General features: G+C 42.9%; 2 protein-coding genes and 1 pseudogene across 3 annotated transcripts in view; 1 reads left to right on the top strand and 2 right to left on the bottom strand.

The window, feature by feature from the left end:
- The window catches only part of BPIFC (BPI fold containing family C), a gene marked incomplete at both ends in the record, with an annotated part of 37,336 nt that overhangs the window by 2,456 nt on the left and 19,051 nt on the right, over positions 1-15,829 (bottom strand). Inside the window, one exon of the mRNA XM_081249068.1 lies at positions 882-924. Coding sequence (XP_081105194.1) covers positions 882-924 — 43 coding nt within the window. The remainder of the gene's footprint in view (positions 1-881; positions 925-15,829) is intronic.
- Positions 5,581-13,837, bottom strand: LOC308625159 (pleckstrin homology domain-containing family B member 2-like; annotated as a pseudogene). The gene is made up of 4 exons: positions 13,780-13,837; positions 13,424-13,648; positions 6,433-6,524; positions 5,581-6,209 (listed from the first exon to the last, which is right to left on the bottom strand). The product of its transcript is annotated as a pleckstrin homology domain-containing family B member 2-like (transcript).
- LOC308625124 (eukaryotic translation initiation factor 4E-like) lies at positions 13,623-15,228 on the top strand. Its single transcript, XM_081249070.1, has one exon. It carries the CDS (start codon positions 13,859-13,861, stop codon positions 14,255-14,257), a length of 399 nt encoding a protein of 132 aa, XP_081105196.1. The 5' UTR covers positions 13,623-13,858; the 3' UTR covers positions 14,258-15,228.

The raw sequence follows: 15,829 nt of genomic DNA, 5'->3' as shown, positions 1-15,829 counted from the left end.
TTTAAGCATCCTATATGCTTAGCAATAATAAGAACCTCTTTGAAGCTTAGCAAGGGTGGCTCTGAAGCAGATGTCCTAGGTTTATCTCTTGTTTTTACCACTTTACTGTGTGATGTTGGGAAACATCTCTCTGTGCCTCAATTTCCTCAACTGTAAAATGAAGATAATAGTACTAATCTCCGAGGGTTGTTATCAGGATTAAACAAGTTAATATTATGTAAAATGCCCAGTATATAGCATTGTCATTTTTCAGAGATGTCTACAAACACTGCCAAACACCCCTGGAGGGGAAAATTGACCCTAGTTGAGAACCAGTGCTCTAGAACATAAGCGACATGAGGGTAGGGGCACCAATTAGTGATCTGGCTGATCTTCCTGAAGCTTGGGGAGGGGGGTTTCCAAGTCGAATGTTGGGATGACCTCTTCCAGTCAGGAGGTCACCAGGCTAGACCCTCCTAAGAGGCACCTACACAACCTCCTAAAATTAGGCACCTTGACCTAATTTTAGGAGATGGGTGGATATCCTTTGAAGAGCAAACCTAATCATAGCCTAATAATTATATAGAGCATCATCCTTTGGTAGTCTGAATCTTAAATTTAACTCTAGAGGATTATTTTATCCAAAAAATGAAATGTCTGGGGTTTTTCCCCCCAATATTACATAGTCTTAACAGTCTTTTGAGTTCTTTTGAAAGTCTTTTTGAATAGATAAAAGTAAACTGGAGAGTTTAATAGTTAACAGGCTTGGTGGATGAGTAACTACATAAAGAATTTTAAAGTTAAAACCTACAATCAGAGGCAAAGAAAACAATCATCCAGCTACTATATAGGAAAATTCTCATTTTTCCCTGTACGGGGGCTTTGAGAGCTTTGATTCCTACCTCGATATTGCTGCGACTGGACTGTGGCAAAGAGAAGCGGAATCTGAAAACAAAACAAAGCAACAAAAACCAATGGGAAAAAGTTAAAGGAGGGAAGACTTAAAAACAACCTTTTCAGGCTTCCCTGGTGGCCTGCCGATGCAGGGGAAACGGGTTCATGCCCGGGTCTGGGAAGATCCCACATGCCGTGGAGCGGCTGGGCCCGTGATCCATGGCCGCTGGGCCTGCGCGTCTGGAGCCTGTGCTCTGCAACGTGAGAGGCCACAACAGTGAGAGGCCCGCGTACCAGAAAAGAAAAAAAAAAGAAAGAAAAGAAAGGGAACTTTTTTTATTCTTTAGTTCAATAAGCCGTTATTTAAAAAACCACGCAAACTTTTAAGAACATAGTGTTCTAGTACATCTTTACCCCTATGTTTGCTGCTTAAGAAGAAGAGCAGGGGTAACAGAACGCTTGGATTTGTAACCAGGATGGGTTGCCCAAGTGCATTTGCTATATGCAACTTACTGTTGGCCACTTGGAATGCAGAACATTCTTACAAAACAGTTTTTAGGTCTTCTTGCTCTGAACTCAACCTTATAACTTCCCCGGGTCAGGCCAGTCCCTTATTAATAAATATGACAATGATGATGATGATGGTGGTAGTGCCACTGTAGGACGCGGACTACTCTAGGAGCTTTGTAAACATTCAAAAATTTAATCTTCATAATGACCCTGTAAGAAATGCTACTATTACTGTCCCTTTGGCAGACAAGAAAACTGATGATCAGAGAGGGAAAGTAAATTTTCCAAGTTACAAAGTCAGCAATTGATAGGTGCAGGTGACAAATCTCACTCTATTTGACTCTTAAGTTCTATGCTCTGTCTAGGCCACACCCCTCTGAAGGAGGTATTACATGTATAATTTTTTTAGCAGCTCAGTCAAAACACATAGGGGAAACGGTAGCTGTGATGGCTATCTGATATGAAAGGCAGTATAGTATAATTGTTAAAGAATAGGGACTCTGTAGAATGCCTGAGTTTGAATCCTATTTCTGCCTCTTACTACATAGAATTACTTACTCTCTCTGGATCTTAGTTTTCTCATCTACAAAATATGAATAAGAATGGTACCTACCTTATAGGACTATAGTGAAGATTGAATGAAATAATGCACATAAAATGCCTAGAACTGTGCCTAGCATATCCTTAGCACTCTATCAATGCTGTTATTATAACTAGGAGAAATGCTAACAGTTAGGCCAGCACATAATGCCCTTGATATTCTTTGTCAAATACAGAACCTTTGCTATAGGTCCTATTAGCAGGGAGTCCCTCACCTCCCCAACACAGCCTGTGCTGATGCTTGATATTTTGTAATTTTCATGATAAAGCTAAAGGCCAACATTGCCTCTCCCCCCATTTTTCCAAGGACTGATCCACAGGTCCCAACATACACACATGATGTTCAAAGCAATAGTAATAGTAATATGAAGCAATAGTAATCAATAGTAATACTAATATGAAGCAATAGTAAAATGAAGCAATAGTAATCAATAGCAATAGTAATATGAAACAATAGTAATCAATAGAATTGTACTATGGAGCAATAGTAATCCACAGGGAGGATTCCTTCATTTTACACATGGGAAAACTGAGGTCCAAAGAGGGGAATATTAATGGCAGATTTGGGACTGGAACACAGATCTCTTGATGCCACCCCAAAGCTCCCTTCCATTATACGATGTTGACTCATCCTGTTTTCCCTGTTTAGCTTCCTATGGCTCACTTTTGCCCAAGTCTAGAGTCTTATTTCTGCATCATCCCTCCAGTGGAACTCCCTGTCTTCAGTCTTGATTCTCTCCAATCCATCATCCACACCATCCCCAGGGTGAGCTACATTACACGCATGTCTGATGAGGACGTTCTCCTGCTCAACATTCTTTCCTGGTTATGATCAAGTTCAAGTGATTCATACAGCACAGGAGGCTTTCTGTATCCTGACTCCCAGCTGCCTCTCTGTTCTCATCTTTCATTCTCTACCTTGAATTTTTTTTAAGGTTAGCAATCATTTAATGTATTAACATTTTCACTTATAAACATACAATTTGCATATACAGGGAAAAATAGGTTCTGAGGACACAACAGAATACTAGAGACAGGCAAGCAGTCAGAAAAAAAGATCAACCTAGGGGAAAAAAATGTAACTGCATCCCATGCTGGTGTCTACATAAACTTGGGAAGCAGAAAGATAGATCACACAGTATCACAGTTAATGCAGAAAATAAACGTGGGTCATTTTGTCTCAATGACAGGAACTTCTCCAATGATCCAAACCTTGGGTCCCGGTCTGGCCCGTTTCATGAATGATAATCTGAAACACAATCACAGGTCTCTCCCTTCTCTTTACATCTAAGACCCTGAAGTTAACTCAAGGAATTAAAAGAACAGAGCTAAGCAACAAGCAGACTGGCATGTGTGCAATGTCAAAGGCCAACTAGTTAAAAGTACACATGGAAGTAAAATACTGACTAAACCTGAACAAGTTCCTTCCAACTCACCTAACTTCTTGATTTAGGATTACCTAACTGTTGGCATTTACGAGAGTTGGGGCCAGGGGAATGAAATATCTCAGCCCATCTTTACACCGAGTATGCATTTCCTCTCAGGATCAAGTCACTAGTGACATTGAACTTCCAGACTCAACTATAGTTGCCCAGTGGGGCTGACCCCACTGGGGACAGGGACTGGAGATGCGGGGGAATACGTGTGCCCAAGCTTCAGTCCATAGCTCTCCCTCTTCTGTCAGAGGGAAGCCAGGGGAACACAGGGAGACCATCTGCTTCAAGGGCATTTCACTGACATAACTCAGTATCTGTGGTTCCAGTAACTCCAAGTTCAAAATTAATACCCTGATGTAACATTAAAAACTGAGTTTAGTATTTTGTAAGTAAAGCATACAGCTCAAATAATGATTACCATCTGAACAAAACCATTCTTATTACGTATGATGTAAAATAACTAAAGTAACATTTTTAACCATCAAAACCAGTGTCGTCACACATCACATCTGGCAACTTTCCACCATGTTAAACATCCAAAGAGATGACAGCCAAGTATACTTCTTTTCAGCTGGAAACAGACTCCCCAGAGTCAACAAGTGCAAGAGAATTGACTAGGAAAACAGACCTGTGGTCACCACAAAGTTCATTTGGCATCTGGTTTCATACGGAGATAGATCTATTTAAGTCTGCCTTAGAGGTGGAGTGCGTTGATCAGTGGAACAAAAGACTATGTATGTCACTGGCCACATAGAATACAAACAGAATTTGTGCTACTAGGAGTGTATTTTATGGAAAATAGGGCCACATGGAATATAGGGGCAGAGACCTTCAATGTGCTAAACTGCCTTTGTAAAAGTACATTTTTTAAAGCATGCAGGACAGAAAACTGGAATAATTGAAGTTTTAAAATTTACATAAATAAAGAAATAAGAAATGCACGACTCTCAGTTTTCCAGAGCTTCACACATAGTTGGGGCTCAAATTAAATAGTTTAAGCTTCTCTGTAACATTTGAGTCAAGAATAAAAACAAGGCCGGTGTGCTGATCAGGTGGAGTAATACCCTGAGCAGGTTATTCATGTCCTTAGGCCGCAATTCCCATCTGTAACCTGAGTCTCCCCCACCATGCCACCACCAGGGCTGCACGCACCCCAGTGCTCGGGGACAGCCACAGCGCCCCAGTCCTGCACAGGACAGGAAACGGGCTCTTTAACAGCCTTCAGAGGGGTGGAAAAGAGGATCCTCAGTGCAGCCCAACCCCCTGAAACAGCACTGTAACTATGGGTCTCATTCCACTTTCCTCACCATTCTCTTAATATTACTTTCTCAACAAGTAGAAAAATAAGCTATAAGTAGGCTGAAGTGGCAATAAAAATAGTCAAAGTAAACACTAAAAACATGATGCCTCTGAATAAAGCAAATCTACCTCCACACACTTGTTTGTAATTGTTTTGCCTTGTTCAAGTTTTAAATGATAAAGCCCTAAAACGCTGAGACTCAAGTCTACTCCTAATTTGAGATGTTTTCCAAGGATCGCTACCAAAAACAAACTAGTAAAAATAAAAAGAAAAGGTATCATTTTAAAGGGGGGGATCTGCCATCCCGCCCATCATCCTGAGCAGTCAGCTTTGCTGGAAGCCCGCAGAGCCCCAGAGGCTGTGGGCATATCACATTGCTGCCTCAGGAAGGTTCCAGCCTACAACTCCTGAAGTAACGTGCAGCCAGTTCTGGTCTGAGGTTCCAAAGTCTGGCATTAAAACAAAACAGCTGCAGTTCTTCTTGCCCTAATCACTCACTCACTCATATATCACCATGTTACTAGTGTAATACTAAAATAAACTATCCCTTAAGCACTAAGGCCTAACTCTAAAAGGAAAATGCCCTTTCCAAACAGGTGTGTTTAAATAAGGTATCCTGAGAGTGCCATAAAAAACTCCTAGAATGAGCTAGTGCTCCCAGACAGTCCACGTTTTAGCTAAACAGCAGTCCAAAGCCTTCTCTGTGGTACATATATGGATTAGTTATAAGTATGATGTCACTACTTTCAAAAGAACTACTAAAACTATTATTAAAAACATTTATAACAAAGAGAAATGCCCTGCAAAGTATATTATTGCACACAGGGTATCAGAAGCTATGCACATCAGGTTCCAAGGACGCTAGAAGACCCAGAACAGAGACCCTAAGGCCATGCCTGTGGCTGCTGCAGCCAGCATGCCCAGCACCAGGTCACTGTCATTGTCTCAATACCGCTCACGAATGATGACTTGGTTGGCAGGCTGCTGTCCATAAAGTCCTGCATATGGGTACTGGTAGGGTACAGCACAAGCCTGCCCGTTTGCAGCATAGAAAACTTGAGTTCCTGGTGGGTATGCACCACTGTATGGACCATAGCCATATGCCTGCTCAGGGCTTGGTGCAGCATAGGCTGTGTAAGGAGGTGGGGAGGAAGCCATGGCAGCCTCATCATACATGACTTTTGAGCCAACATAAGCTGTGTTTGTCCTGGAATCCTGAAGTGTACATTTCCAGGCCAAACAATCATCTGTGCTTTCTGCACAAAGACTGTTGGTTTCCCCATCTCAGCAAACAACCTGCAGCAGTTTTTTGCCTTCCTATCTGGAGGCTGAATATCCTGACATTCATGTCCCATGCAGATGTTGCTGCTGTCCACTGGCATGTGCACCTTATCCTCTACACTCTGCCGAGTTTGGTCATCATAATAGGTCAGGTGACCATCTGACCACAGGTCAAACCAATTCTCCTTCCAGTGCTTCAAAATAGTACTCTAAGGGCTTCCCTGGTGGCGCAGTGGTTGAGAGTCCGCCTGCCGATGCAGGGGACACGGGTCCGTGCCCCGGTCCAGGAAGATCCCACATGCCGCGGAGCGGCTGAGCCTGTGAGCCATGGCCGCTGGGCCTGTGTGTCCGGAGCCTGTGCTCCGCAGCGGGAGAGGCCACAGCAGTGAGAGGCCCGCGTACCGCAAAAAAATAAATAAATAAAATAGTACTCTGTCTCAGCAACCATCCACTCTTCACAAACGCCGTCTTCTCACCTGCAAAGCCTCTGGCCACAGCCGTGCACCGAAGCAGGGCGGGAGCGCAAGGTCACTGCCGGGCTCCTCGGCTCCAACTGCCTCACACCCTCTACCTTGAACTTTATACTCAGTAACTCCGAACTGCTTAGCGCTATGCTGTCTTTTTCATCAGGTACTATATACCTGAGTTTAAAGTATATTGACTTCAAAACACATACCAAAAAATCCTGAAAAATTAAAATTAATAAATGTCTACAAAAGTAACATTATGGCCACTAGTCACGTTAACTCAACCCGACTCATAGTTAAATATAAATTATATTTACTGTGGAATGCATTTGAATATGTGCAATATATTTTGGGATGGAGTCTCCAAAAATTAGAGTGGGTAAGGCCATAAAGATCCTAAAATGACCTTGAGGTGTTTCCTTGCATATTCCGTGATATTTCTGGCCTCCATGCTTTTTGCTCATGTGGCTCCCTCTTCCTAGAATTGCCCTTCTCCTTTCTCTTTGGCTGGTTAACTCCTTTTACTTGCTTAAGATTTAACTCAGGTGTGACCTCTTCCGGGAATCTTTCTGTTATTTCATTTAAGGAGCAGATATTCACAGAAGAGGTAAATTTGCTTATTATCAGCCAAAATAATGTTACCATGAATTAGGTTTTGAGATTTATTCAAAGTGACAGCTAGGAGTAAAAACCAGAAAGACTGTTAATTCTGACAAGGATCAGAAATGGTATCAGAGGCACTGTGGCTCAAATTGATCTTAGTGGAAAGTGAGGACCAGAATCACTGAGGCATCTTTGAAGGAAGTAAGCTGAGCAGTTGAGCAAACATTTGCAGGCACTGCTGGGGAAATGTGGGTGCCTCCCCCTGGTCACCCTGCCTCTTACAATGGGCAATCTAGAGCAATTTAGAAATTAGGTCTACATAAAATGGAACACACTTGTGAGTTTCCTTTCTTTTCTTTCATCACAACCCTAAGCCATGATTGGTTATCTTAGGACCACCTGAGCTTCCCGCAAAGCAACTATCCTTTCCTACTAGGGCCATATGACTTTTATCTATTTACTAGTCTCTAGGCTTATTTACTAGGTTAGTTTACTAAGAGACAAGTCTCACTAACTGCAGAGAAACAGGTGGAGCAAAGAGCAAACTCTTCCTGTCCAGGTTCTGAAAAACACACAAGCTCAACTCAGACCGCTAGGTGGCGAACAACTTCACTCCTTTGACATTTTATCCTTCACCTGGCACCTAACCTGTTACTTAAAGCCCTGCTACTAGCAACTAATTTTTATTACAGAACCACAGAGTAGCTGGGGAGAAAGGGAGCTCAGATAGGTCTACCTTGCAGATATATAAAAGTATAGTTTATTTTTAAAGTTTTGGAGAAGGTTTACTGCTCTGATTGAAAACCAGAGCTAAAGTGCAAACTTTTAAGCATGGCAAAAAGCTCTTCATAATCTGAGTCAATATAGCAACTATGACATAATGAAGGCCAAGTGGACCAAAGCACAAGCATTCACAATGCCGTTCCTCCAACCCTGTGGCCGTGGCAGACATTGAAAATCAATCCTTGCACTCAATCCCCTATAATGATTGCTTATCTCTTTGCCCTATGACTATAAACTCCTTGTGGGTTGAGATACAGTCTTAATTCCCTCTGTATTCGTGGGATTGAGTACAGAGCATGGCACACTTAGTGCTTAGTGTTCATTCGTTCACTCATTGATTCTTCCAGCAGATATCTACTGAATACCCAGTATACATCAGCTCTGGGACAGGTACCAGAGATACAAGTGTGAGAAAAACCAAACACACTAACTGCTCCATGTAGCTTACAGCCTAGTGGGAAGGCAGACATTAACCAAATAACTGCACTGATGAACATTTAACTACAGGTTAGATCAATAGTCTGAAGGAAAGAAATACGTTCATTTGTTCATTGAGGCAAATGACAAAGGAATCTGATCTAACTTGGTGGATGCAGGAAGGTTTCCAAGAAAGGGCTGTGTCCTTGAACTGACATATGAAGGAGGAGCAGGATTAAAAAGACAAAATGGTGAAGGAAGAGTGGAGGGGTCTGGGCAGAGGCCAAGGCCCAGTGGAGGGAACAGAGAGCTATGGAGAGAGCACAGTGAGACGATGCTAGACAGACAGACAGCGATGCTAGACAGACAGACAGCGGCTGACCGGGCTGGGTTTCTCAGGTCATGTTGGAATTTTGATGTTTACCTGAAAAGGAATCTGTGGCAGGTTTCTAAGAAGCGGGAGGATGTCAGTGTTTTGTAAAGATCACTCTGGCTGCAGTATGGAGAAAAGATTGGCAGGCTGAGAGGTTCCCAGGTGCTTCTTCTATGCTTGGTAATGTGCTAGGCAATGTGAAGAATTTTATTTATATCTATATTTATGAGGGATGGGGAGAAACTTTATGTACAGGAAGCAATTAGAGAACAATACAAAGCAGCCTGTATTCAGGTGCTCTTTTGTGGGTTTACACACTACTTGTTGCAGGAATTCTGAGAAGGTGTGAAAAGGTGTTGAGACCAGCGAGGGCTGTGTGTGTGTGTGTGTGTGTGTGTGTGTGTAATATGGGGGGGACAGCAGAAATAAATTGCCCTTTGAGAGAAGCACTCTGTATACTACCATGTACTGGCACCCTACCCTGTCCATTAGCATGTGGTACATATATACAATGGACTATAACTCAGCCATATAAAGGAATGAAATTGGGTCATTTGTAGAGACGTGGATGGACCTAGAGACTGTCATACAGAGTGAAGTAAGTCAGAAAGAGAAAAACAAATATCGTATATTAACACATATATGTGAAATCTAGAAAAATGGCATAGATGATATTATTTGCAAAGCAGAAATAGAGACAAAGACATAGAGAACAAAGTATGGATACCAAGGGGGAAGGGGGGTGGGATGAACTGGGAGATTGGGATTGACATATGTACACTACTGATACCATGTATAAAATAGATAACTAATGAGAACCTACTGTATAGCACAGGAAACTCTACACAATGCTCTGTGGTGACCTAAATGGGAAAGAAATCCAAAAAAGAGGGGATATATGTATACGTATAGCTGATTCACTTTGCTGTACAGTAGAAACTAACACAACATTGTAAAGCAACTATATTCCAATAAAAATTAATTTAAAAAAATCTGAGTGTTACCCTCACCGGGCTGTGGACCTGGAAGGTAGAAACCATCATTCCTCTCTCAACTCTTTGTATCAGGAACAGTGCAGAGCACGTAATAGGTGCTCAATAAATTCTCATTGAATGGATGTATGGATAAACAAGCAGATAAAGGATGGGTGGGAAAGTATCTATCAGAATTGAGGTCACCTTGAGGGTGAAGCACCTAAAGCAAAATGTTCATTTAGGGAGCTATGGGAGGTAAGGCTGGCTGGCTGGAAAGGTAGGACCAGACACTGAAGAGCTTGAAAACCCTAGGCTGTAGATTTAATCCAATGATGAAACGTTTTGAGGGGAGGAATGTGTTGAGCCCACTCCAGAATTAAAGGACCCTCTTGATGAGGCACAGTTCCCCAGTATTTTAACTCCATTGTCTTCTGCAGTCTAGAAATTCCCCAAGTGGGTCTGGGAGAAAGGTAAGAAGTCATTCGGGGTTCCACCTCCGATAGGGGCTCCCCACTGTGGCCTTCCTCTACCCTGGCCTCAACAGTAGTTCAGAGGGAGGATGGAGATGGAGATCAGCCCAGTTGCCAAGACTGAGCTCTGCTGGCCTGTCCAAGCACCATTCCAACAGAAACTGAATCCATTCTTCCCAGACTTGTTTTCCTTTCTATTTCTCACCAGATGGCTCACGCTGGGAAATGTTTATCTGTCCAACTGTGAGAAGTGGAGTTGGGTGGTGATACTATCTGCTTGTAGTCAGCTATATTTGCATTCTCTGATGGTGTTGCATGGGAGGGGTTGCAGGGCAGGTAGGTAGGTGTGTGTGTGTGTGTGTGTGTGTGTGTGTGTGTGTGTGTGTGTGTGTGTGTGTGTGTGTGTGGTAGTGGGGTGGGGTGCAGTTTGGAAGTATCCAAATCCTCAATCATGGGAATGTAAAATAAAATGTTCCAAGCTCTAAATGGTTGAACAATAATGTGCATTTGATTGCCTTGAGCTTTGCATGCGATTAAGAAAAAGGGTTAGAATTAAGTCATGTGTATGAAGACCATCAAAAGGAAAGTGTTGTTTAATTCGGTCCCTGAATTAGTCTCAAAAATGTCTACATGGACATTTGGATTGAAGTTACCTCCTAATAAACCAACCTAGATTGGAGTTACCTCCAAACAGAACTGTTTGGAACAAAAGTCTCAAATATAGAAAGAACTGTAAGAATCTGGTTTAGGGGCCACTCCACAGCTTTTAAGACCCTCCTGACTTGTCATGTCTCTTGGGACCAATTTCTCCCTCTTACTTGGCCAAACTTTCATCCTAGAGTAAGGAAAGAGAATAAAGTACTACTAGTTGCAGTAACGGATGTTTCTTGAGCACTGATTATGGGCTGGGTGCTGTGCTTCTCATACATTCTCATCTCTACCAATACAACATTCTACACAGGGACTCTGTTTTGCTGAGGAGGAAATGGATACTTAGAGAGGTTAGTTAACTTGCACAAGGTCATTCAGCTAGCAAATGGCTGAGGTAGAATTCAAAATGAGACATGCTTGACTCCAGAGCCTGTGCTTTTAATTGGACACACACAAAAAGGTCAAGTTTATTACTAGTACTCTCAGCTTTCTCTTTCTTTATCCTTTCCTTCACTCAGTTCCTTAATGCAATAAGAAAAGGGCTGTGTGCTTTTTCCATTTCAGGACACACAATGCCAGTGTCTTCTCTTTTTTCTATCAATACTTAACATTGAGAAAGGACATCCTGTTTCACTTTAACCTGACTCCATGCTTCTGGTTTTCTCCTCTAGGCAAAGGTATTTATTTGATAAGTTGTAGGTCTAAGTCTCATTTTCTAAGACTTAGCTATTCACCACATCAAAGGCAGTACAATGTAGTAAGTAAACAAACACTCATGGCATTGAAGACTCACTCAGGTTCAAGTTCTATCTCTGCCATTCAATAGCTCTGTGACTTGCATAAAAAATTACTAATAGAAAGCTCAGTTCAATAGAGTCTGGAGACCAGCAGGGGGAGTTCTCACACCCTGTGACGACAGCAGAGCCCAACAGGAAGAAGGAAGCCTCCTCTTGTTTCCTGGCAAGGACTTAGCTAAAGAAAATCCATGGACCCTATGTTTACTACAGCCCTCCCAACTTCCTTTTCCCTCTATAAAAGGGCTCTCCTTCCCTTGCCATGTGGGGACTTGCACAGGGCTCACCATGGTTATAGACCCCAAACTGCAGTTCTCTGCTCATCCCAAATACGCACATCTTTGCTGGGGAGAAATATCCGGCAGTCCATTTATTTTGGTCAACACTTGAGTAAGTTATTTGACCTCTATAAGCTGGAAAATGGGGATGATAAGCTACCTCTAGGATTATTCATTCAATCTACAGACATTTATGGAGCGCTGTGCCGGATCCTGGAGATACAGGGCTGTGAGGTTTAAATAAAGTAATATATGTGTGGTGCTTGGTACAGGACCAGCAGATAGTGAAGGCTCAATGATAAAGTGTAGTTATAAATGATAGAACAAAAGGCAATTTCTCTGATAGCCATCACTGGACAGGAGACAGGGGAGTGAGGTGTTTTCTGAATAGAGCTCGTGGAATGATCTTGTATAATTGATCCCTTCCTTCCCCTGGCTGAGGCCAGTCCCCATAATTTTTGATAATAGCCATAGCCATCATTTTTTTTTAACACTTAACATGCACTTTACATGTATTAACTCATGTACTCCTCACAACAACTCCCTGAAGTAGGTTATATTATATCATTTTATAGAGGAGAAAATGTAGGCCCAGAGAGATTAAGAAACTTGCCTGAGATCCCACAGCTAATGATCCGGGCTGGGACCTGAACCAGCTAGTCTGATTCCAAAGCCCATGATCTCCCCACCTCTCTAAACTCACCACCCTGGATTCACCTCTGATTTCTGCATCTCGTGTCTAGGTAGCCAGCCCTGAGCAGCTCCAGAGAGAGACGCCCTAGGACAGGGGACAGTTAGGAAAGCCGTGGTGTTCTGGGGAGACGTATTCGGAGACCCTGTGTTCCCTGGCTCTCCTCAGGAGTGTTTCACCGCTCCCCATCCACTTTACACCTCTTCCTGCTGTGTCTCTATGACGTCACTTAAGACCAAACCAGCTCACCCTGAAAAGCAGCTCTGTGGAGCCCGGGAGCGGAGGCATTGGCTGCTGTGGCCCATGTGGGAGGCGGGGCTACTGCTCTTGTGCCAAAGGCTAAGGCTGCTCTTTCAGCACAGCCTCTGCTCCTTTGTGGTCTTGCTTCTGGGCTTGACTGCCTGAGGCCTGAGTGATGCCAGGCCCACCTGCTTTGCCCCTAGTCTGCTCACTGCCTGAGGTTTGCTATAGTACCCGCTGCCGGAGCCCCACTCAGACTCAGTGCACGTGACCTGCACGGTGCTCAGAAGAGCTCTGTGCTCGGTTTAACGCCCCGCCGTCTCCATCTTGAAATTCTTCATAATTTTTGAACAGGGGGCCTGCACTTTCATTTGGCACCAAGCCTCACAAACTATGTAGGTGGTCTTGTTCAGACTCTACTAAGGCCTCAGGGCGCAGGAAGCCTCCCCAGCACGTGAATCTAAAGGAGATCACAGGGGTGTTTGGAAGAGACTTCAAGCAGGCAGGTTTCCTAATTTCAGGTTTGTGTTCACAAGGTCAAAGAAGGCTTGTGGACCGCCAGAAGCTGGAGAATGAATTCAAACATTCCTTTGGATGATGTGAATTTAGCAGGTTACCATCAGTTTTCCCAGTTACTCCCATCAATAAACATAGGAGTATTGCTTTTGGCCCCCACCCCCACCGGCCCGCACGCTCCGTCTCCGTTCGGACTCGAGAACCCCGCGGGACGGCGTTCCCAGCGCGCACGCTATCCCTTGCCGCCCCCTCCCCCTCTTCATGGGCCTGACCTCCCCGCGGACAACTGGGGGCTCCCCAGAGGTTGGCCGCGACGGCGTGTAGAGCCCACGTTCTGGTGGGGGCCCGAGAGCTCGCGGAGACGAAACCACCCCTACTCCTAATCCCCCACCTACAGAAGAAGAGAAAACAGAATCTAATCAGGAGGTTGCTAACCCAGAACACTATATTAAACATCCTTTACAGAACAGATGGGCACTCTGGTTTTTTAAAAATGATAAAAGCAAAACTTGGCAAGCAAACCTTCGGCTGATACTCTAAGTTTGATACTGTTGAAGGCTTTTGGGCTCTGTACAACCATATCCAGTTGTCTAGTAATTTAATGCCTGGCTGTGACTACTCACTTTTTAAGGATGGTATTGAGCCTATGTGGGAAGATGAGAAGAACAAACGAGGAGGACGATGGCTAATTACATTGAACAAACAGCAGAGACGAAGTGACCTCGATCGCTTTTGGCTAGAGACACTGCTGTGCCTTATTGGAGAGTCTTTTGATGACTACAGTGATGATGTATTTGGAGCTGTGGTTAATGTTAGAGCTAAAGGTGATAAAATAGCAATATGGACTACTGAATATGAAAACAGAGAAGCAGTTACACATATAGGGAGGGTATACAAGGAAAGGTTAGGACTTCCTCCAAAGATAGTGATTGGTTATCAGTCCCATGCAGACACAGCTACTACGAGCGGCTCCACCACTAAAAATAGGTTTGTTGTTTAAGAAGACACCTTCTGAGTATTCTCATAGGAGACTGCGTCAAGCAATCAAGATTTGGGAGCTGAACCAAAGCCTCTTCAAAAGCAGAGTGGACTGCATTTAAATTTGATTTCCATCTAAATGTTGCTAAGATATAAGAGAAGTCTCATTCGCCTTTGTCTTGTACTTCTGTGTTCATAGTTTTTTTTTTGTTTTTTTTTAATTTTGGCTAGAGTGTCCACTATCCCAATCAAAGAATTATAGTACACATCGTCCCCAGAATCCATAAATGTGTTCCTGGCCCACTCTGTAATAGCTTAAAAGAATTAATGATTACAAACACATTTGACCCATCTACAATATTAAAGAAAAGAATTTGCATTTCTATACCTTACAAAAGAACGATTCTGTTTATGTTCCATTGTATGCAGTAGCATATTTTGCTGGTTTGAAAGAGTATGATGCATACAGTTTTCTAACAATTTTCTTTGTTTCTTTTTACAGCATTGTCTGTGCTGTACTCTTGCTGATGGCTGCTAGATTTTAATTTATTTGTTTCCCTACTTGATAACATTAGTGATTCTGATTTCAGTTTTCCATTTGTTTTGCTTTTGTTTTTTTCCTCATGTAACATTGGTGAAGGATCCAGGAATATGACACAGAGGTGGAATAAACATTAATTTTGTGCATTCTTTGGTAATTTTTTTGTTTTTTTGTAACTACAAAGCTTTGCTACAAATTTATGCATTTCGTTCAAATCAGTGATCTATGTTTGTGTGATTTCCTAAACATAATTGTGGATTATAAAAAATGTAACATCATAATTACATTCCTAATTAGAATTAGTATGTCTGTTTTTGTATCTTTATGCTGTATTTTAACACTTTGTTATACTTAGGTTATTTTGCTTTGGTTAAAAAATGGCTCAAGTAGAAAAGCGGTCCCATTCATATTAAGACAGTGTACAAAACTGTAAATAAAATGTGTACAGTGAATTGTCTTTTAGACAAAAAATAAAATAAAATAAACATAATGCCCGCTGTACATGCAGTTTCTTACTGGTAGAATGTTGGAGGTGAGGGTCAAGCCCAATTAAGCAGAGAAGCAAACTTGGTCTCTGCAACTTAAGATCTTTCCCAGCTGCCTGCCACAGCCTGAAGTCCCTTTCCTATTAAATCCTTCCTTCAGATCCTGCCAGTAAACCAGAAGCCCGCTCAAGTGCAAATGTTTCTACCTTCTCAGAGCTTGCTGCCTCAATTAGCAGCCCTGCCCGCATACTCCCCCATCACTCCAGATTTCCAGCTCCCCTTTCCTATAGCCCTTTCCTCTCAGTCTTCAGATAGAGGCCTCACAGTCCTGCGGCTCAGGCAAACCGCCTTCCAAATTCTCTCCTTTCTCTCGGCCTAGCTTAGGTACCGCCAGCTCTTCACCTTTGGTCCTTTCCCTCCTTATCTCCTGCTCTCTGGCTTCCATCCTCTCAACCATTAAAACTGCCATCTCAAACATCACCCATCAAGGTTCAGAGTTTCATCAGCTTTGATCCTCTAGAAACAGGGCCACATTATGAATTCCGGTAGCCTGAAGCCTTCAGGAGCC

The sequence above is a fragment of the Mesoplodon bidens genome, assembly GCF_964165515.1.
Source record: "Mesoplodon bidens genome assembly, chromosome: 11".
NCBI lineage: Eukaryota > Metazoa > Chordata > Mammalia > Artiodactyla > Ziphiidae > Mesoplodon > Mesoplodon bidens.
The sequence above is the reverse complement of the archived record's forward strand: the minus strand, read 5'-3'. Positions and strand labels throughout refer to the sequence as shown.

Bases quoted from the DNA above. Each gene is read 5' to 3' on its own strand.
- LOC308625124 (XM_081249070.1), top strand. From the start codon at position 13,859: ATGCCTGGCTGTGACTACTCACTTTTTAAGGATGGTATTGAGCCTATG.